The 24,238-nt window shown below is 45.6% G+C and overlaps 1 protein-coding gene across 1 annotated transcript; it reads right to left on the bottom strand.

The window, feature by feature from the left end:
• Positions 1 to 360: 360 nt before the first annotated feature.
• Positions 361 to 13,607, bottom strand: LOC119100594 (procathepsin L-like). The gene is made up of 4 exons (XM_037223677.1): positions 13,587 to 13,607; positions 13,162 to 13,302; positions 12,572 to 12,631; positions 361 to 1,266 (listed from the first exon to the last, which is right to left on the bottom strand). The coding sequence occupies exons 1-4, from the start codon at positions 13,605 to 13,607 to the stop codon at positions 361 to 363; spliced, it is 1,128 nt and encodes a 375-aa protein (XP_037079572.1).
• Between the last annotated feature and the right edge of the window lie 10,631 nt (positions 13,608 to 24,238).

The following is a 24,238-nucleotide window of genomic DNA, read 5'->3' on the forward strand; positions in this document are numbered from 1 at the left end:
CATATTTTAGGGGTTAAATTAAGTCCCATCCTAGCGCGTGGCATTAAACCGGCCATGCGGGCACATATTAATGTACAGGGGGGTACACTCGGGCAGCATCACTTTACTAAAGAGATTACACCAGAACTCGGGCTGCGTGCGGGCGGTGACGCTTGTCTACAGTCATTAGTTGTCAATATAAATGTGCATTGTTGTTTTGTTGACTACAGTGCAACCAAAAGTCAGCATTTGAAGGCTTCAAATGCAGCTGAAGTGTTTCCAGATTTGGTCTTGACGCATCTATTGGCATATAAGGCATCTATTTGCACCGCTCGTTAAGACGACAGCGCTGGTTGCAAAGCCGCAAGGATCGTCGGACACCTAGACCGTGGGGTAGCAAGCCTGGGTGGCGATGCCGCACTGGTTGTCGTGGTTACGCAGCATCTTGACGTAGCCCTGCTCGCCCCAGTTGGCGCTCCAGAAGTTCTTCACGATCCAGTAGTCGATGCCGCTGTCGGTGCCGTAGCCGACGACGAGCACGCCGTGGTCGAGATGCAGTTTGGAGCAGCTGGGCTCGTTGTAGATGCCGCCTCTGTACAGCTGGAACGACTGCTTCGACGCGTCGATTGACACTGATACAGGGCCGTGTCCGGCCACCGCGTCCAGCAAGTGACTCTCCGAGCTGATCTTCACGCCGGTGTGGCCCCTGACCTGCGCCACGAAGCAGGACGGGTTGGCACGGCAGCTGCCGTCGGTGGCCGTGTACGGGTACGACATCTCGGACATGATTCCGCCCTTGTCGTGGATGTACCTGAAGGCACTGTCCATGCGGCCGCCCTTGCAGCCGAGGTTGAGGTAGAGGTGTGAGCAATCGACCAGCTGCTGCTCGCTGAGCGAAATCAACTGGCGACCAGCCAGCGCCCAGGCGCCCTCCAGCGAACCGGTGGCCGAAAAGGCCCAACATGAGCCGCACGCGCCCTGGTCCTTCACCTCCGTGACGACGCCGTACTGGCGCCAGTCAAGCGTATCCGCTTGCACGCGGCCCGAGTACTGGTGCAGCCGCTCTGGTATGGTGACGTTCCCCGGCTGCAGGCCCTTGTACAGGGCGTTGAACTCGTCAATATTCAGGTCAGCAAACTGGTTGATGCCCACAGTGAAGGTGTGTAGGCCCTGCTCACACTCAGCCATGTGCTTGGCCACGAACGCCCTGTTGTCAGCATACGCCTCCATGCGGCGCGCCTCCTCGCTCGGGCTTGCGTAGGATTTGCCGTAGGTGGTCTTGAAGTCCTCTCACTCCGCCTCCTGTACGAAGGCCGCGGCAGAAGCCACAACGGCGAACACCAGAAGGAGCTGCATGGCTGCGATGGAATGAAGTGTGCACCTCTCAGGTGGCGCGTTTCTAGTTAAATAGGGCCCATATCTGCGATTAGGTGAGAAATCGCTGTCTGTATCGACAAAACTGAACACCTGCGTGGGAGAGACCGCGCTCTCAGATCCGCTAGCGTATATGCTATATATTCAATCAAACCGCAGACCTTCGCTTGTTTGGTTCTCTGACTCGGTCTTGTGTGATGCCCCATTAACGTTTCGGAGGTACCTTTCATTTCCACTCAATAAACATTAATCGATGGGTGATTCGAATATCCTTAAAGGGAGCGTCCCATATTTGTGTGGGGTTTTGAGTTGAAATAGACACTTTGAAGATCATTTCGCGCAGTTCACAGCTTTGCCCTTCTAAAAATTTCAACCCCTCTAAATTCTGAGCTACACGTTCGCGAAGATGTGCAGACTATGTCAGTGTATGAAATGTGTATGTACGGTGTATGTCGGTGTATGCATGAGATGTGCAGACTATGATCAATTTCGCTAAATGTCTCCCAAATCCCATCGCAACGCTCAATGCTGTGCGCTTTTGCATTACGCCCATATTCTTCGCGTAGGCGTAATGCAAACGGCCTATAGGGCTGTTTTTAGATTCAGTCGCGCTCGGGCGGGGACGCGGTCAGTTGGCCCCTTTTCTCAAACGCTGTTCTAGAATAACTTCGGAACGGCGGGACAAAGCCACGCTGCAATTTGTGTAACGGCTAGAAATAAAATTTTGCTATGCCAGAATAGAAGCACTGTCATATATTTTTGGTCGCCATACTCTGCTTAAGGTTTAATGAGGCTACTGACATGACATGAATGCCATGGCCGATTTGCTTTTTTAAAAATATATCTAGGCTAAAAGCGGTTACATGAAGATAACTGAAGGGTCTCAGACACCGATCAGGTGTCTGATCTTGTTTAATCTTATTTGACCGAAAATCATAACCAGGGACCTCAACATTTGATACAAATGAGATCATGTACAACTACACTTGGCCCTGTTGATTATCTCCCATTATTTTTGAGATTTCAAGCGGGGTCAGGCTGCCGTCTTAAGTGCATGTTGAGCTACGTTTGAACGGATGATTTCTCTTGATGGAATGTTGATTTATGGAGCGTAATCGGAGAGTCTCACAGAGCGTTTTTTTAACAGCGTAACTAGGGATAGATGTTTTCTTCCACCGTAGCCAGCGGGTAACCGGGGGAGAGGAAGGTGTTGAAAAATGAGCAAAATGCCAAACGTAATATATCGACTGTCCCCAAATGTGTCACACTCCACATCGGCTTGTAACAATTTGCAGGTTGGTGTTTTGAGGTTTATGCCTCGTTATTGCCAGATTTTTCACTCCGAAGTTGGCCGGTAATGTCGTAGCGATGATGGCCGTGAACAATCCGGCGCCGGGCATCGCAGAATGGGCACATGTTGTAGGCATGACTGCCAAACATGGCTAAGGCTACCACACATGAAGCATGACAGAAGCATAAAAAGAAAACGCAGATGCAGTCATTCCCACGGAACAGGCCGTGAACTCTGGTGGTGGTCCTGATATAAGCTGTTGACTAACGGCGGAATCATTTTCACCCAGCAGGAGGCGGGGTAGACCACTAAATGTACTTGGTAAGATATGTGTCCAGGCCTCAGAAATGAAGCCCGAAGTGATAAGAAGCCGTAACCTTATTCGTGTAAAAGCATGGAGCTTATTTATCCTTGTGTATTCTTTTTATGGGCTAATTTCAAACCAAGGTTGAAGTACGCAAAGCACTGTTCTTCAACCATAGGCGCGGGAACAGGGGGGGGGGGGGGGGGCAGGATGGGTGCTTACCCCCAAGTTTTAGACTGGGGGGCGACGCCTCTCCTAACTTTGACAGCACCAGGGATCAGTTTCCGTGGTAATTAGTCCCTGACAGGGATGATCGTAAGGCTTTCATATGACAAATTAAGTTACTAAGAAATTCTTGGAAAAACCCGTGCTGGCTGTGCTTTTCCTTCACAACATTCAGAACAAAGCCTTGATTTTACCTGCTTTCAGTTTTTCTTCTTCACGTGTCTTCCGTGTTTTGTGGAGTGGGGACAAATCTCCAACTTGGCGGCGTTTGACTGCTTTTGGTTTTCTCGTCAGTCATGCATTTACCGACGGTGAATAAATGCTCCGCCATGGTTTCCAGTAACGTTATGAATGGTAGACATTGCGATGGCCGTGAGTTTGTTTCGAAATGAAACGCTCAGAACAGCCGATATTGTTTAGACTCTTCAAGAAAAGAACCTCAAGCGCCAGGAACCAACATTCTCTTATTCTAACCCCGAAGTTCTAAAGGGATATGTCAGTACAAAAGGTGCCCACGTTTGACCTGTTCGATGCTTCGAGTACATATATTTAAGAGGACAAAGTGTGAGGTTTGGTGTCCATGGCCTGACAGGCTGCCGCACCTTCTGTGTTCTGGAATATATTTATTTGATTATATCGGTTTCAGCTAGAACTTCATGTGTGCCATGATGAACCACTCTATTGCCTCTTCACTGAGTACTTACCAATCCCCTACTACCACTAATCAATACTTGGATATCATGTGTCCTCAGAATATTCGGCAATGCCTGAATCAAAACGTGTGCGTGTGTACGCGCGAGCGTGCGTGCGTCTGTGCGTGTTTGTTTGTGTAATGGCATAATTTGTATGCAAAAACTTGTCGCTTGACCTTGGATAAACTTGCTGGAAACTTTAGATATTGAAATTGTCTCTACTATCAATGCTGGTGAAAAGCACACTAGCTTAAAGCTCTTTAAATCTCTAAACTGTTTAGAACTTATCTTAATATAGCAAACCCCTATCCTGCATTCTGCGAAGGCGTGGGCAGCTCAAAGATGAGTGTAGCCATGCGATTCTGTTGAGGACCTATACTGCAGTATTCAAAAGAACATAATACTGGATAATCTGTCAGGTCCACTTAGCTGGGACCTCAATGTCTTTTGTCCTTTGCGAGTACATTTGCAAAAAGTACTGATTTGTTCAGCTAATGTTTTCTCTGAAGCATGTATGAAGTGAAACTGCACCGACAGCTGTCCCTGCACATGTATTTCTGGCATCACCAGACCAGTCAGATCTGCCGAACAATTCCACATGCCATAGACTAGGAGGGGGAAAGGTAGCGATGGTAGGCATCAGCCACATTGCCAGGGTTGGTAGTGCTGGAGTAATTGATGAATTTGTGGAATTGGTATTATGAGGGAGCTGTTCACGTCATATAAAAAAGCAAAGTAGAAGTTAACGTTTCCTTAGATAAGCTCCGAGTTTCATCATGTAAAGACATATGAAATGCTCTTGACAGTGATTCCAATTTCATGCAAAAGACAACATGTAAACCCCATGTTTGCAGGCGCACATTTCCGTGCAGTGTTTTTCGTTACCCAGCGCTGGGCGGTAGGCACTTGATTAACCATCTGTAAGGAGAAGTAGTTGACCCCCGCGCTTGGTAGCGGGTAGTCAATGAGACCCACCTAAGGTTTTCTAAGGACATCCCTCCGGCATCTCGTGCAATCGTGTCTTAAGTTTTATTAGGCGTCTAAGGAATTAACTGCATTTATTTCAAATCAAGAAAATGTCTGTAGCTTTTCTGGTCTGTTAGTAGCGACAGCTTTTTAGGAACACAGGCACAGCATTCCACGGCTGTGGCGGGTGGCGGGCGACATCCAACGAAGCCACAGATCACGCACGGCGCGACTTCACTGTTACATTATCACGCGTCCGGGTGGCTGGCTGGATACCCTTTCGCTCGGGTGGGGAAGTCAATGTGACCCCCTGAGATCACAGGAACTAGGAGAGATAGCGACACCAAATTCAAAGGGTGCTTTCACCTGTACGTGAACTCGCTTACGCACAATTTTGAAGTTCCTAGGTCATGAACTTCGGGTCAAATAAGGTCAAACAAAATCAAACCCCAGGCTGGTCTCCAAAGGGCCCCTGGAAGGCAGATAACTGTTCCAAGCAGATCACATGCTCGTCTTAAGTCAGTTGCCTATACAAGACCACTTTGAATTTTGCACTTGAATACGCGACATAGATTTGGGTAGGCAATATGTTCATAAAAACAAAATATTGACTTGGGTCATCCTAGGTCAGTGACCTATTTTGACCTTAAAGTAGTATATGAAAGGTTATAATGCGGTTCTTGGTGTCAATAAATTCGAAATGAGTGCTGCAGATTATCCTATGCAGTAAGCTCTCAAGTACTAAAGCAGTTTAATTTTGACCTTGGTCTGTCCTTTATAAGTGACCTTAGGTCAATGCAATTTGTTTATTCAATTATTGTGTTGCCTGAGAAAGTGTCTCTGAGATGTATGGCTTCGTCTAACACTCCTTTGTTGGATCAGATTGAACGACTCTTTAGAAATTGCCTTCGCTGAAAGCATGGCCTGACTTTGACCTGCCATAAATCAGTGACCTCAAAACGCACATCTAAATTTGTAATGTCAGAAGATCCGCTGTTTAATTTTTTCGATAGCTATGCAGAATTTGGCGCAGCTATGCCACGCCGTTCGGAACCGATTCTAGAATACCTATGTGGCGGGGTCAATTTGACCCCCCCGCCCCCAACCTAGCGGGTGTTAACAGAGCCCAAAATAATAAGTATATGCTGAAAATGCACACAAATGTATATCAATGTGTTCAGAATTACACAAGGAACACGTCTGTTAAGGTTTCATCTTGGTGCATTATATCATTATGTACATATGGGCATGTAAAACCAGTGTCCTAGAATTGCAGACTTTGGGTGTAAAGCACACGCTATAAGGAGGAATTTTTCACTCCTTTTCCCCATATTTTATGTGAATTTTCTACTCCTGCCTGACATTGTCTAATCGCACATGCCAAACCCCTATTTCCCTTTCTGAGGTTTTCAGATGTCATCCAAAACCGAGCTCACTTGAAACCACCAAGCATAAATGAGGTTCCGCAGAACCTGGACACCTATGGCTATGTCCTGTCTCACCTACATCTGAATCATGTCTATGCATGCAGAGAGCAAGGGCGCCAGGTACCTCCAAGCCCAACAACCCCAGCGACCCCAGCCGCTTGCACACATTAAGTTTGGTTGGTTTACAAAATGCATCACAATCTGCAGCTGTGCGGCAAGTGCAAGGTTTTCAAGCGTCCCCAATTTTGTTGGTCTCACCACCACACCATGAAAGCAGAACCTGGTGCAAACACCAGCAAGGCCTGGTAGAGAATTTTACTTCACGCATTTCTTTTTTCCGAGGAAACTTGACCACTAAATTGCATCACCCCCGAATGGCATGAGTGAAAAGTCCAAGAAATGTCTTCTAAATTAAACTTACAAGATGAACATCACCATTTAAGCACTCACATTAATAGATTTTAGGTCAAATCAGGTGATTACAAAATTTTGAGAGAAAAGTACCAGTCTTTAGAGTTATTTCGTTACTTTTGTTTTGCTTTTTGTTATCATACCAGTGTGATACCACTTTATTCTACCCTCCTTTTCAATTGGCTTTAGAGGTACCATCTGCTGTTTAAGATGTTGGCCATTTTTTTTCTGCAATATGCTCCAACTGTAAACTTGTACGTATTTTATACATAAATTGGATTAATTCGCCAGCCGCCCAAACATGCTTGATATGCACCCAAGAGTATACAACTCACAGAGAATGAAGGAGACAATATGAAGTACTGAACTTATTTTACTGCCATTTTTGCCGTCCTAAACGTTCGGTTAACCGTTTTCTTGGTTCATGACGGTGCCCAATAATGATACATCCAAGCCTTCCGAGTGTCTAACTCGCCAGGTTGCTTGGCAAGGCCATTGTAATGCTACCATATACCTCGGGGCAGACCTGGCGCAGCTAATACAGAAGTGTTTGATGGCGAAATTCTGCCCTCTGGAGATGTTTATGTGCACCAGTTAATTGTTTCGCATTTTAATCTCGAAGGTTGGTGGGCATGATTTATATTTATATTTGGTGGTGAGTCGGATGACTCGGTCTGCCAGCAGACCATGCAAAAGGTATTGAATTTTTGTTTTGGGGGGAGCAGGAAGAAGCCAGTAAGTCTCCCGTGGACCAAGTAATTGCTTACCTTACCTGCTTTCAACACATGATTGGTAACCAGAGTTAGCCATTTTCTATTTAAGTGCATCGAGTTTTGTCATAAGACAAATTATGGTGCCACAAGGCATGCAATGAGCTTATTTTGTTCCATATTCTTGGTTATTTGCCCCAACTTCCTTAAAGTGGTCCCTCATGGCTACTTTAACCAGATGTTTTCTATAGTTGTCATGGTTTGCTGACCGGCAAGTGGCTGTACTGTATATATGCACTATATTTTTAACGCAGTGATACTCTAAGCTGCATAGCAATTGTGATGTAAATTAAACATTGGTATGGAAGAAATGGTTAGACCACCCCATTTAAAATGTGAAGCCAGCATCTCAAACTTTGCCATTAAATATGAATAAACAAGCCCACATGGATGCGTTTGCTGCAGCTGAAAAGGCAAGCAGCAATACTGGCATGGTCATCTAAAAGTTACGTTATTCTTGGAGAAGAGAGATTGTTTTGTGGAGCGTGCCCATTATTGCCCTTGACATAGGTTAGCCATGACAATCAAAATAAGTTGTTCAAAGTGATTTTAAGTGTTTTGATTTGTGTGTTGTCAACTTTGTCTTATGTCAACAAGCATACGCAAATAAACTGAATAAAAATGCAAGTTGAAACCAACCAAAAACTATCTTTAAACATCATGTTTTTATCACAAGTGCTGCTGTCAACAGATAGGTGAGTTGAGATGATGTTCATCTTATGGGCTACTATAAGTTAGGTTAAGTTGGTCAAGTGCATGGTAAGTGGCAATAGGAATTGTGTAAGAATCGGTAATTCACAACTGCTGCTGTGATACAAACAGGTTATACAGGATGAGATGATGTAAGGCCTCTGTAGGTTAGGCATAGGCTAGTTTGACCCTTTGAATGTCATTGCGACCAAAACGATACAAGACTGCTCTGCGTTTTGGCATTTGAATAAGCGACAAAGATTATGTTAATGAAACAAAACGTCCGACCCGGGTCATCCTAGGTCAATGGGCTATTCTGACCTCCAAGAAGTCAACTGAAGATGCATAATGCGGTTCCTGCTGTCAATAAATTCGAAATGAGCACTAGAAACTATCACATACAGCAAGCCGTAGAGCGATAAATCAGGTTGGTTTTGAGCTTGGTCTGACCGTCATACCTGACCTTTGGTCAACGTAATTTGCTCATTCAATATTTGTGGTGCTTAGGAAAGTATCTCAGAGATGTATGTATTTGTCAAACACTCCGTTGTTGTATTAGAGTGAATGGTTCCCTAGAAATTGCCTTCGCTGAAACCATGGGCCGACTTTGACCTGTCATAGGTCAGCGACCTTGCAAGGTACATGTAAAATTTGTATGTCAAGCGATCCGCTATGCAATTTCCGACAGCCATGCAAAATTTGGCGCGGCTACACCGCGCCGTTCAGAAACCATTCGGGAAAAGCCCTCGGAGGGGGGTCAATTTGCCCCCCACACTCGAGCGCGTGTTAATGTTATCTGTTTCACTTTGATGGCGTAGGATGTTAAAACGAAGTAGCTTTGTCAGGCTCCTGATATTAAGTCCATACCAACTTGAACGATATGTTTTTGTTTGCTGAAGCATCAGTCACGAGCTCATAAGTTCCATTTTTTGTGAATTGATTTTTTCACTCCCGCACGGTCTTTTTGCGATGGAATTTTGCACCCCCACCCTAGTTTAAACGCGATTCTAGCTCCGTGTGTAAAACTGGAGTAGTTTCATGTTCGTGTAAAATTAAATCAAAACGATATTGCTTTGTAAAGCATTAAAATTTGACCTCGCATTACGGGATCAGTTATTGACAGCAGCAAAACGTTTATTACCAATGGCGTGATCTCGTTGAGACGAATCCACCGCTTCTTTTTCGGGAGCCCCTATCTTCGGTGGCTTGGAAACGGTAGGAAAAGGGGGGAAGGGTAGAATATCCCTGCTCCCCTTTTAAAGCTGCGTTAGAAAAAACGGCGAACCAGGTTGTTTGCGGTTTTATCTGAATGTTTTGAAAACTTGTTCTCTATTCTCCATCTGTGGGGTGGTCCCTCATGCTGCTGCTCCATCTGCACAGTCCTCTCTTCATGGGATATACGGTCCTCCTGCTCCTTGTCCTGCGGTATCGTTCATTTACTAGGCGACTTCTCCTTCTGGCTCTACCCCTGCTCTTTGTCTTAGACGATCCTCCTTCATTGGAACTCCTGCTATTCCTCCTGAATCGTGTTCTACCTGGGGCACAGCTTCCCTCCCGTCCCTCTTCCTGTGTTGCTCTCCATCTGCAGGGCGGCCCGTACTCCAGATCTTCCTTCTACACCGTCCTCCATCTGCAACACGGATCTTCCTCGTCGTCATCTTTTTGCAGGGTGGCCCCTTCCGCCGGCATTCTTCTTGCCCCGTCCTTCCTCCGCGAGATAGGCCTTCCCCTGTTCCTTGCCCCGCAGTTTCTTTGTTCTGCGGAGTGACTCCCCCTTTCGCTCCTCCTGCAACGTTCTCCGCGTTCTCTTCTAAAATTGGTCGCATTTTCTTAAACCGTATCGTTGCACCCTTCGAAACGCATTTTTGACTTAATCTGTGTCGTTTCTTTTACATTTTGTCGCGCAAAAGTCTTGAATGACGAATTCTAGTGTCACTGTGGTAAGAGGCACAGACATACATGAAATTGGGATCCGATCACTTTTTGGGTTTGTGCGGTCAACACGCATATGTTCCCAGTTACTGGTGTGCTGGCGCATCGTCATGATGCATACCGTTGTTAGCGTGGCTCAACTCTGTTCTACGGGCTTGGGCTCAACTCTTTTGCGCCGAGCAGCTAATGGAGGAATTGAAAATGGATACAAAAAACGGTGGATGTATTCGATGAAAGTGTGTGCACTTTCCCACGGTTTGCTTGATTTCTCGTCGGCGGCGACGGGACCATCAATCGGTGACATTTTGAAGTCGCTAAAAAGCGAAATTGTAGCTTTTTGGGTGAACTTGCTATTTGAGCAGATATATGCTCGGCTTGCACGACGATTATCGGCGCAAAGATGCATTGTACAGTCTCGTGTTGGCTGCATGAATTGCAGGCGGCACATGTGTCGGCGTCCTGAAGTTGGATTCACGCCTCCACTGGCTTTGGCTACCGAGGTGTAGCATCAAACGTGAAAACGGTCAAAAACGGGGATTTTTATCGCCGCTATGCACGTTGCACGTGCAGCGTCATAGTGACATAACGCGACTCTCTTCTAAATGATCTGTCGCCGCATGTTGATTTGGCGCCACTTCGACCCGCGTTTGCCGAAATGCGGCCGCGGTCTCGAACGGTCACTCGCCGGTTTTAACCAAGGCGTCTTTTTGCGTCGCCCGTGCTCAACCAATGGGATAAATGCCATCTCCAACACGCGCAATGCGCCACCTGTTGACCACACCGGCACGAAACTCAGTATAGCACGTCCTCACGTGCGCACGTTCACCATGTCAAATTTTCACTTTTATACGTCACGTGGTTTGACGTGCTCACGGGGTCAAGCAAAAACACGACTCACAGGCGCACGTCACGCAAATAGTTCGATGGTAAAATAAATAACAAGGCTGTCTAGTTACTTTGAGTTCTGCGTAATGATAAATTCAGAAATATGCAATGGCCGTAGTGCATCGGTCCAAAGTACGGTCATCAACCCGCACTGAGGGGGTAACAGCCTGGGGAGGCCTAGAGAGAGTTAGAGGCGGGTGCGTGAATTCGTTACTTATATATAATGCCACCTCACATGCATTTTTTCACGTCGAGTTTGCTTAAAGGACAATACAAAATAGGTAGAATCATGTGCATAGCACGCACTAGCTGTACTTTAGGGAGATCAGCGTCGAAGAGGTGTGCAGTCTGACGTATTGTAAGTGCGACATGGTCGCGATAGAATGGTATTGGGAATCAAGTTTCACGGAATTGAGAAAAGCACACACGACTTAAATAAATTTGTGTACGTAATGGAGACCAGTTAACGCCTAGATCATGTAACTAGATCATGTAAGTGGGAGTGCGTGTCGAATTAGTAGCGCATGGTTTGTGTTGGATTTTTCGCACTTCGTTCCAAATCACCGTTAAAATAATCTCAGCCCCGGTGACCCAAAACCATTTTCTACAGGTCTTGTATAGCGATTGCTCCTATTTCAGATCCTAGTCCAGGCATGGCCTGATCCCCCGTTGCTGTTCCTTCTGGTCTATCTGCAATGCACCATTTGTTTTTCAAAACTCATCTCCTAGTACTGCGCAGCAACAAGTCGGTGGGGGAAAGAGGAAAACGTTTGAAAAGAAATGGAGGCAAACATTCACATGGGTTGACAACAGTATGGAAAGAGGTGCAGTGTTGTGCTCAGCATGTCGTAAAGCGTCTGTGGAAGGTCTACTGCACGCACAGAAACGTGTTGAGGCAATTTTCCCCGAAAGGGGGATTTCGTAGCTGGAAAAAGGGAAGTGAAGAAATTCAAGTGGCACGAAATAAGCCACGGCCATCGACATGCGACATTGAAGCTCCACCTGAAGAACTCCCGCGAAGTGGAGCACGGCATGACTGCGGGGGAGCCAGGGTCAAGTCACCCGGAGGCCAACTCTGATGTTTTTATCCGCATGGTACCTGAGAAGACAAGGGTCCCTTTCTAGGGACATGAACACGAAGGTGGGGCCTGGCGACCATATGAGCTCGAGCAAGCGCTGATTGACGAACTGAGTGACGTCATGCAGTTTATCAAGAAGCGAGACAACTTGATGTCAGATACGATTCAAAACGAAATCATGGCTATGTTTGGCCGCGATGTCCAGGAAGGAATCTTCATAAGATCCAAAACGCATAATATTCGGGCATGGTCGCTGACGGAACCACAAATGTCAGTGGCATCGAACAATTAAGTGTACGCTCGCAGTGCGTGCAATATGACACCACTTCCACGAATGCTGCCGTGGGTTTCTATGATGCCCCAAGTAGCTCATGCGAGCTTCTGACAAGGATCGTTCTAGATGTTCTGACACCATTCAACGTCCCAGCGACGAAGCTGTCAGGTTTCTCGTTTGACACAGCCGTGAGCGTGCGTGGAATTCACCAGGGCGTACAAAGCAAATCGAAGTCCCTGAACCCTATCGCTGTGAACGTCCCGAGTTCTAACCATAGCCTGGACCCGGTCCTCCAAGAAGTTGGCAGGGAAGTGCTCATGGTAGCCGACTGCCTGCAGTACGTCAAAGATGTCGACAGTCAGCGAATCGGTAAAGCGTACAAGTCTGTACGAGTCGCTGTCCCGCGAAGCAGAGGTGATTCGAAAACCCTTGGGGATATGCGCCCCAATGTGGTGCGTGCGAGCGACGGCTATGAAACGGACGCCGGATCTATACAATCACATGAACGAGTTGCTCTCGAACGTGAAAGAGGATCGTTCAACCCGCGGTGAGATGAGAGCAAAAGTGCCGAGCTCTCCCAGAGGGCGGAAGATTCTCGCACGTACATCTCGCTGACACTAGTGCTTGCCATTTTCCAGCCCCCTGAAGTGGCGGCAGTGTCCCTGCAGAACGCCTCCAGCGCGGCTTAATTAGCACTGCATCCGGTTCACCTTCCCAAAAGCGGTCTGCAGCGCCTGCCGAGCGGGGGACTGAAGCAAGAGACTGCGGAAGTTGTAGCAAAAGCTGCTGATCTGGGCCTAGCTGCGCCACCACCCAGGAAGCGCACAAAAACACCTGGGAAAGTGCGGTACGACGGCCTGACGAATGACTGCCAGATGTCGCCCAGCGAGGTCGCGCGACTATGCTCGGAGGCATTGGGCGTGCAGAGGTCGGCATCGCCGTGCTGGAATGCCGCTTCTGCACCCCAGGTCTCCAGCTCGCGGAAAATCGTGAACAGGCGGTTCTGGAAAGTCGGATAGGCTACCAGCTGTTATCAATGGACGCATTGAAGCTGTCGCCGTCCGTCGATCATGAACGGCTAAACCGTCAGCTGTCGGTGATGAGTAGTCGCATTCCCGAATTACCAATCTCTATCGCAGAGGTGTACGAACAATTATTGGCGATGGATGACCCGACGAGACGGATGCTCAGCGAGGCTGAGAACTCCTGTCCCTAATGCTCAGTCTCCCCTGCACGGTGACCTCGGCAGAGGGGTCCTTTTCCATGCTCCAGACGTCTGAAACCTACCTGCGCGCCAATATTGGACATTTTCGCCTGACTCATCTGGCGCCCATGCATGTTCACAAAGAGAAGCTACACAATCTTGACATCAAGGAGCCGTGGAGACGCTTCGTGGAAAAGCTCCGGAACGGATGTCAATGTTCGTTCGATGCTAGGTAACTTCCACAGGCATGAAGCCGCTGAAAAATTGTCATCATCTACTTATACATATATATATATATATATATATATATATATATATATATATATAATACTGCTAGTAATGTAATGCAATGTATGACTTTAGGAGGGTTAGGCGTACCGTACTCCGGATGTAATTTATCCAAGTGCACTACACACACATATGAACGCGCACAAAATCAAGCGATGCCATCAATCGAGCAGTATGCGTCAAATAAGCAGCGCGCATCTCTGTCGCAGGCCGCCATCCCGAAATTTCCATTGAGCATCTGGACGCTCGGCGCAATGCTGAACATGGAGCATTACATCCATTCCAGTACGTATTCGCATATGTCATTTGTTGCTAACGCTAGGCTGAACCTGGAATAATTTGGAACAATCGCAGTAGTCGGAACTGAGGAACTAGCCCTAGCTCTGGGATCAATCTTCTCCAAAAAATGGCAATATGCTGTTCTTTAACTAAATTTCAGGTTCAACATAAACGGCTGCATAATGTGTAAACGTCTAGAAATGTATGAATATGATACAAACACAGTCAGTACTAATGTGACCTGTTTGCGTACAAGCAGGCTGCAGAGCCCCATGTCATGTCTCTTAATAATTCGTGCCCTCTCAACGAAATGACTGACACTACAAGAGAATGCTTTTGTTGCAGTTATATCGTCAAGCATCCCTTAACACGCGCTCGGGTAGGCTTGGGGTCAAGTTAACACTTCCCCGCGAAGGTTTTTCCCGAATGGTCTCCGAACTACGCGGTGCAGGCGCGCCGGATTTTGCATAGTTGTAAACAATTGAATAGTGGATTGTCTGGCATAACAATATAGATGTGCCTTGTAAGGTCACTGATCTATGACAGGATAAAGTCAGGCCATGGCTTCAGCGAAGGGAATTTACAGAGGACTTTTCAATCTGATCCAACAACGGTGAGTTAAACGAAGTCATGCATTTCTGAGTTACTTTCTTAGGCAACACAAGAATTGATTAAGCAAACTGAATTGACCTAGAGTCAGAAGGGAAGATTAGACCAAGGTCAAAACCAGCCTGTTTTATTGCTCTAAGGCTCCACGTATGGGGTAGCTTCTGGTGCATATTTCGAGATTATTAAGAACATAAGCCCCATTATACACCCCCCATGGACCTTTTTAAGGTCAGAATAATTCACTGACCTAAAATGACCCAGGTCAACATTTTGTTTTTAAGAGCATAATGCCAAACATAGTCTTTGTCCTTTATTCAAATGCAAAACTCAAAGTAGCCTTGTACGGTTTTGGTCACCATGAACTTACAAAGGTCAAAAGAGGTCACTGACCTTAAATAATCATATGATGTTTTGCTTAGAACAGTTATCTAGGTTCTATGGGTCCCCTGGAGACCAACCTGGAATTTGACCTTGTTTTACCTTATTGGACGAAGGTCATGACCTAGGAATCTCAAACATTGACCCAAGTGAGTTCACGTATAGATCAACATACCCGGTGAATTTGGTGTCTTAAGCTCTTTTAGTTCCTGAGGTCTGAGGTGGGTCAAACTGACTCCCACCACCCGAGCGGGGGATATCCAATCGACCACCTGGGCGCGTGTTAACTCGATGTCGTAGCAGCACGAGACCATAAAACAATGCATTTGATATACGAAAGAAAGGTCTTGAGCCCTTAGTTGTTCGGCATTCTGAGTTTTAAGCTCTAATGCTGTAAATAAAACAATAAAAGGAATAATCCCTTTCTCGCGACCATGAGGACCGTCTCAAAGCGTCGAGTTTTCTCATAATGTATACCAATGCTGGCTTGATAATATCTAGCTGGTTACGCAGAGTATATGGTCATTGAATGCCGCTTATTTAACTTAAAACTCATAGCCTATAGTAACCATAACCATAACCCATAACAACCCACAACAACAGCCATTGCCCACCCATAAGTGTTATGAGTGGAGACGCGAAGAAAATCTATATGCTGGTGTAAATTTGCTAACCAGTCATAGTCTGAGCAATGAGTGGACCCGTGGTCTGATCGTATTGAGCCATGGCAAACAATCTTCTCATGATATTTCAATAGCCATTGGCAGTTGGACCAAAAACAGACCTTCGAGGTGGTCAGCCTTGCACCGGAGCTGGACTCCATCGTTAAAAGTGCGCTAAAACCTTAAAAAACGTTAAAAGTTCACAATAGCGTGAAATCACCACATTAACAATACAAAGTTACTGAATGATCTACCTCGTGGTGCAGTAATTATAGACCAAGCCTATCATGGCAGTAATTAATTTGAGGTGACGGTGGCCTCTCAAAACTTATGGCGTTTTCAGCCCTATGATTTTCTTTCTTATGTGCCATAATCGCGAAAGACGGCGCAATTGGATTTGGGGATATGGACGTTATGGCGTGCTACGCTGTGGCATGTATGAAGGCTCGTTGATTTCTTAACCCGAATATTTGCCTTAAAACAGATCACCTATTCACCTAAAATACCGAATCCTGGAAGAAAAATGGATGAAGGAAAGACATGAAACGAGGATGGATTGTCAAACCATGTTTCGTTCGCTCCCCGACTCTGCAATCGTTCGCATCCACGCACCCAGCATCCATGGAAATTCGGTTCTATCATTGAGTTCATTTGTTCAGTCACAGATTATGGTTCGGACAGCTTTGACCAGCAAATGGCTTAACCTTTGCCCTGATTCCCCGTTTTTTGCACTACGGACTGAGTGGGGGGGGGGGGATTAATGCGACCCCCCTGGCGTTTCCAAAGTAATAAAGATAGAGCTTAGAGAAACATACCGCCAGGTTGACGTCAACGGGACCTTGCGATTCGTACTAGGTGTGATGTTGCTAGGTCAATAATTGACCTTATTATGGCAGGTGAAAGAACGGAGTTTCCAGAAATCGTTTTTTCCACTTAACGTCATACCGCCAAGACCATGTGGTATGGCGACGCAAACCTTACACAAGCGTGTCTCTTGTCCGATTCTAGCGCAATGAAGTGTCTATTATTTGTTTGGAACATGCAGTTATGCCATATGACTCCGTTAAAGGGAGGGGTACACATTTATATTGGGTTTTGAACTGAAATAGTCACCTTGAAGTACTTTTGCTGCCGTTAACAGCCCTACCTTCATAAGACCTAGATCCCTGTATTTTCTGAGCTATACGGCCGCAAAAAATGGGGAGAATATTTCAGGGAGAAAATGTCAAAGTTACCTTGGTATTCATGACATCATAACAACGTCATTCCAAATCATGTCATTCCGTAAGTCATGTAGAAATCAGGGTCGATACAAATGTAATGGTTGAGTCGCTCAAATCTGGCGTTCGTGAGCACAATTTCCAGGTGAAACGGTCGTCAATTGGTTATCAATCACTTCTGTGCAAAGTGTTATCACGTAATCGAACAATGACGTATCGAGGAGCATATTTACCAAACGGAGAAATTGTGTTGTCTAGAACAGCCTTTTCCAGTTAATAGTAAGCCAATAGTTATAAGTGAGGTTGTTTCATCATATCTGATGCTTGCTTTAATATCTTCAAATACGAGACATTCCCTAAACACGCCCCTAGGTGGCCAGTCCGGTATCCTTCGCTCGGGTGGGGGGTGAATTTGAGCACCTGCCCCCTCCCCCCGAGATCTCAGGAAGTAAGAGAGCTAGATACACCAGATTTGCAGGGTGTGCTGGCATGTACTTGACCTCACTCAGATCAAAGTTTGAGGTTCCTAGGTCCTTTCAAGGAACATCCAGATTTAAAATACCAAGCGATCCGCTATTTGATTGCACACAACTCTGCAAAATTGGGCGCGGCTGCGCCGCCCTGTTCGGAAATCATTCTGGAAAAACCTTCAGGGGCTCAATTTGACCCCCACCCGGGCGCCTGTTAAAGGTAACAATGTCAGCTCACCGCGCGCTCTACGGTATCGTCGGTTGCCGAACACCCGCCCGCCTATGCGTTGATCACCGTGCAGTGCTTCTTAAAAGCCGCCGCTGCTCCGAAACCCGAAAAAAGGGTGGAACACATATTTGATGTCAGAACACGCTCAATGAATTTTCCATACCTTACTGAAAACTTGGACCCGATTGTACAAAATACCGGAGATGGATCTTCAAGAAGCCTTAGAAGAGGTTGGATCAACCCCTTTAAGTATCAGGGCGGAGGTTAAGTTAGAATATCCTTAGGCAGCACATCCAGTGAGTTCGATCACCTGTTATAACGCCGCCACTTGCAGCAGCATGCATGCTTCTAGGTAAGCGTCAATTGCTTTTAAAACTTTCAGGCAACCAATTGAGTTGGACTTCGAACGAAATGGGATTGCCGATGGAGTTTGTTTCGATGTTTACAGAAGTAAAAAACAACAACGAAAACGCGCACAAACGCCAAGCATGCCTAACTCACAATCTGACCAAAGGCACCCATGCCTTAGACCAATGACACCAATGGCACCAATGTGTGAGGCGAAACACACATTTATTTGCTGTATAACTTCAAAAATGGATACTGAGGCTGGTTTCAGGATCCGAGATGCATTTGGAAATTACGTGGACGGATTTCCACATCCAACATCGCCAAATCCATTTAGCACGTTACGATCAAGGGCAATGAAACTATAATATTCGTGTCGTCCATACCTGGCGTTCATTAGCACAACTCACAAATAAACATGCCGTTAATTGGCTCCCAATCACTGTCGTGCAATGTACAATGTTGTAATGGAACAATGATGCGATGAAAGGCATATTTGCGAACCCGCGTCCGGCCGGGGAGGTGGAAGTTACTTCTCCTGCGGTTTTCGAGCACAGGTCAACAACAAACGCTTGCACCTGTCAATCTATCAATTCGGCATCCTTTGAACAGCTCAAAAGTTTTGATGTATTCAGATTCGTGACTAGCTCAGGTCAAAGAGGTCAATCTCTTAAAAAAACATTGACCACCCATATCTCCTTGCGAGACATGAGCTATTGCTAGAACCTACAACAGTAATGGAAAAACAGTACCTACTCTTGGTATGTTTCAAATAAAAAAAAAACAGACAAAGTCAGTGGCCTGGAGTCAGGTTGATTTTTGTCATTTTTCTTAAATATTAAAATATGTACGTGTTTTGTGTGGTGTTCATGTTTGTAATGAGGCAAAGAACACTAACTCACATATTCAACCACCATATGACCACAGAATATATAACCTTGGCCCAGATCATGCTTTACCTCTATGGGCGCCTTTTGTAAAACACCTGCTGACCTCAAACTAGACAGTATTGTAAAGTTATTTTTGACCCAGAAATGTAATACTCTGCTTGAGACATGTTGTGATGTCATTCTGACGCATGATATAGTCACAATAATTCATGTGAGAACATGCATGTTCTATCATGTCATGCAAGGTGAATGACCTATGTTGTCAGCGACGGAGAGGCTAGATGAAAAAGTGCGACGCGTTTGACCACCTCCTCGTCGTGTTTGTGCAGCTGATGATGCATAATTCCATCCACCAACGTGCCTGCTTTCATTTTGTTACGATTGCATTGCCCAACGTCGACAAGACTAGGGATAATGTACACAAAAAACTATGCGATCTTGAGTATCTGTAGATGCACAAAACCTTTTTGATCACATAAGAGCCTAGCACTGGTTGTATAGAGCCGGTGAACATTTTACGTTCTTTCATTTGAATGGTTTATGAATTTAACCTTAGTAGAACTGAGCTGACCTCTACGTTATCTTACGTTGTGGGTTTTGCGTATCGAATTATTTTTGTCTCACTGCCGCACATAACAAAATAAACTTAGCCAAAAGCTCATTGTTAAAAAGGATCGTTTTTGTCGGCTACTGGTAGACCAATTTTGAGCGGTGACCTGATCTGACCCTGACCCTTGTGGGGAACGTAATTTTTGGAATTAGCTCCCCACAATAATACGCTTATTTCCGTATCCTCAATGTCTGTATTGAGGTGCTAACATATATTTTAATCGCATCGATCAGAAAACGGTGCTTGACATTTAGTGACCTCTGAGCATTTCACATTTGACTTAGGGTCAAAACGTTAGCGTACACTATTCATGATTTGGCAAGACCTTTAAAACGGTACCTTTATTTTTCTCGTAAGACGTCTGAAAGTTGGAACTCCCAGGGAAGGAGAAGTTACTTACTTAGGTGAATCCCTTTCCCTTACTTCCCCTTGACCTGGACTCAGAAATTTGGCGTGCATTATTTATGATTTGACGAGACCTTTGCAACAGCACCTTTTTTCTTTCGTAAGACGTCTAAAATTTGGAGCTCCCAAGGGAAGGAAAATATTCCCCTGCCGAGCATGGTTGTTTCAGACCCCTGGCTAGGGGTAGGCCTTAAATAGAAATTGTGCTGTCTAGATGACTCTTCTCCACTTTTAAGTAAACAGTGGCTATAATTGAGCTTATTCGATCACACATGTTGCTTGTTTTAACATCTTTACACGTGGAACGTTCCGTTCAGAGGGTTTATCGTATTACCATTCCGGTAATGGCGCTATTCTTAGTTATTCTTTTTTAAGTTATTCGATTACTAGTCTTACTTCTGCAATCTTCGGTACCAATGTGCAGCTTGTTGTATTATGTTGTATAAAATGTAATTCGTATTTCAATCTTGTAGTGCTTGCACAGTGTGGATCACGAGCCAATTTCACTGCGTCATACCCGAAAATTGTGCTCACTTATGCCCGATATGAACGACTTTACTATTATATTGTGTTTGGCCTTGAACGGCTCACGGCTAATTGGGGGGACGGTATTTGATTGCCGTTTGTGAGGCATTATGCATGTCTGAGCGACCTTGAATTAGTCTCACAAAGTAATCTGCGCACCTTCGGCGGACATGTATTTCAGAAAGCAAAAGGTTTTAGGTCTGAAGAAGGGCAGGGCTGTGATTCGTCCTAAATGATCTGCAAGGTGGCTATTTGAGTTGAAAACCACATACAGATGTGAAAAACTCATTTTAAAAGTAAGCTTTCACCGGTTCATGTTGCGATGGATTTTCTATTAGCATCTGCTATGGTGTGTGTTGAAGATTGGATGCTATGTGTTTGGCTTGCTTTTGTTCCTAATATGCTTTGGGAAGCCAAGGTTGCGAATTTCTTGGCCCAATTATTGCTGGTGATGTTCAATGCCCACTGCTTTCAGTGTTTTGCCACAACTAAGAACCAAAGGGGCCAAAGATTTGACATACTCAGACCCTGCAACCATGATTGGACCGTGCCGTGACCACCATAACAACCATGACTTGGGTGGTGGTGTGTGCCAATTTTACGTCTTAATCTCGAGGAAGTGCCTTATGTAATAAGATGACCAAACGTAGGATTACGAGTAATTCCATTGACCTTGGGTTAGATGTAGGGGTCACAACATGACCAAAATGGAGCCGTTTTTACTGGAAATGTGCTTCATGGGGTAGATTTTAACGCTTTTTAATTATATTTGTCGAAAGCACGTGAACACTTGCTGCATTTTAACTTTATGTAGGTCGGGGTAGGTCACTGACCTTTATGGCCTGCATCAAATTTTACTCTGAGGAACATGTCGCCTTGGTTGGTCTTGACGCTGATTGTAAATTCAGATTTTGGTAGGACCATTTTGACATTCTACAGGAAAAATAAGTTCGCTGACCCAATATGTACATTACTGGCCGTTTACTTAGAAATGTGTCTTCGTCAAAACTGGCTGCGTGAGGTCTGTGGACATTCGGACACCGAGGTCATATTTAAATTTAACTGACCTTATTTGGCTTCACGATTGCGACCTAGCAACATCAAAATTGACGCCGTTTTCTCCACAGAAGGCCTTGTCTGCGGTGCAAGTTTAGTTTTTCCAGCATTCTTAGTTTTTAAGGTCTCAAGGGCGGGGCCGAGTTAACTAGTCCTTCTCCACACGTGAGCCAGTCGTCTTTTACCGGCTTCCTGGGCGCGATTTGATAAAAAGATAATTCAAGCTCAATTTGATCGTACATGAGCTGGATGCACTTCCCATCCCTGTCAACATCGCAATATATCTTCGACATCAACAATCATGCTGTCACAGACATATAAGAATATCGCAATTATGCATTTACAAAATATGTTATTTATATATTTTGCATTAGGGAAACAGACACGCGTACATGCACTGACAGATGGTAGATAGTCATATCGCAGCGATACGATCAAATCCATGACTATTTCAAGTAGATCTTGCTCTGTGGAGGAATACTGATGGGGCTAAGAATACGTGTAGAGGACTATGCAGATTTCCCTCAGGCATGCATGGTGCCGTAGATCCATTCAAATTATGCCATCCCATTGGCCGTGCGCGAAGGATGACCAAGAAGTATACAATCGTCGAATCATTCACATCTGGCGCTCGTGAGCACGATTTTCAGATATGGCGGACGTCAGTTGGCTCTCATCCAATGTTGTACAGGCTGTGCGAGTTTCAGTCACAACTGACGGCTTATGCTCCAAAATACACGAAGCTGGTGTGGTTGTACGTCCTTTTACCGTGCAATCAAATGACTTAATGATAGCGCTACAACCGAGCAATAAATGCAACCGAGCAAATGAATACAAGCAAGCACCTGAAAATCAAAGATTAAAATGCAGCGACATCACGAGAAAGGGATGAATGTCGAGCGCACAACGATATTTAGTTTATCAAGTGCCTTTAGCATCACCACGGCGACCTCTCAGGAGAATGAAGCACTAGAAGTGAGTGCTAGGGTGGCAATTTCGCACGGCCAATTTGGCAGCACTTGACGTGATAAAAACGTTCCATGACGCAAGCAAACAATGACGTATTGAGGAGCATATGTTCCAAATCGATAATTTTGTTCTTGTCTAGTAAAACACGGGATGCCCTTTATCTGGATTGCCCGGATGTACTTTTACAGAGCTTGTATCTATTACCTATCTACATGATAAGGCCTTACAAATCATTCCCATAGACAAACATAATACAGGGAGCCTAAAATCATGCTTGAGAAACTGAGAACTCCATGCCGAATTTGAACGAAATACACGCAAGGGTCCTTCAAAGCGGGGCTCATGCTTCTCTGCCCGCTACATGAAATGTGAACGTCCCAAGACATTGGCAAACCCTATTTGGATGTGTTTCCAAACACAGGTGGCTCCGTTCGAGCAGGTTCAGACGCCGTCTGCATGATAATCATGTTCACGCCTTTCATGATCTGACTCGTCCCACGCCGCACAAGACCTCCCACTGTAATTTACAAATTCCGGGTAGTTCGGACCCCGTGTCTGCAGCCTTTCGTGGATGTCGTAATGACTGGTGGTCGCGACCGACGGGTTCACGGCCCACGGGAACGGCGGATCTCCCGCATCGCTCTCCCGTGGGCGTCATGACGTGCGCGCGTCTTCAACATGCACGGGCCGAAAGCTGTCTGGCGTCTGTGTGTGCGGTTTTGGTTCACGCCGGCGATATGGTGGCCTATGCGACGTCGGGCGCAAGGCGGGGTCGGAGGGTATGCGATTAATATGCATGTAGGGCTCACAGCGCCTGTGACGGACTAACATTTGGGCATGACTCTAACTGCAGTTCCAAAGTGCTATGATGTTAACATCTGCCAAAAGGCCCAACGTTGTCAGAAGAGGCAGGACTCGAGAGGTACGGTTACATGCTAGCACTTTTTTACTTTTAGATCTGTCGGGCTCGAGAATGGCGGCACCTACGAAACCCCGTCTAATCTAGCGTGCAAACACTAGCCCAATGGTTAAGAAATGTGTCAATGCATTGGGATCACCTGGTAACTGTCACGTTGCTGGTGTAAGTAACTGGACACGGTTGCATTTCGAGAATACAAGTCTTTGGCATGTATGAGTACGGCTGTATTAAGTGATACAAGTCATTGGAAAGCATGGCAGGCACAGTGTGGTTTCTTGAATGTACTGGGGGTGTATGCTAGATGTGGGGACGGTAATGCAGCCCATGTGTGTGTGCATTGTGAAACAGGCGAAACGTTACCGTTGCGTTTGGTTTAAGTATCCTCACTCAGCGAGACTTCTGCATATGTCATTGCAAAATACCTGACAAAACAGTTCAAGGTCTACGCACATGTTGGGCACCAGGGCTGTGACAATGTAGTGGTACACCGTAAAGGGAAAAACGTACACGGATATGGCTGGTGAAGGGAATGTTTCGCATCTGAATATCTTGAAGCTAACATCAGATATAATGAAACAAGCTCATTTAGATGCATTGGCTATCTTTGGATGGAAAAGGCTGGCTTAGACGACAGCAATGTTAATGTTAGTAAAAATACTACTTGATGCATTATTGTTTGATAATGTCATTACACATTGCACAACGCTGATTGAAAGCCAAATGACGGCCGTTTTATGTGCAAATCGTGCTCATGAACGTCAGATTTTAACTACTCGGCCGTTATGCTTGCCTTGGCCCTGATCGCCGCATGAAAACTGGAAAGACAGGATGTGAATGACGTTTTGATATCATGAATGCCAAGGTTGCCTTGAAACATT

The sequence above is a fragment of the Pollicipes pollicipes genome, unplaced genomic scaffold, assembly GCF_011947565.3.
Source record: "Pollicipes pollicipes isolate AB1234 unplaced genomic scaffold, Ppol_2.1 Scaffold_2555;HRSCAF=2994_pilon_pilon_pilon, whole genome shotgun sequence".
In the NCBI taxonomy this organism is placed as follows: Eukaryota; Metazoa; Arthropoda; class Thecostraca; order Pollicipedomorpha; family Pollicipedidae; genus Pollicipes; species Pollicipes pollicipes.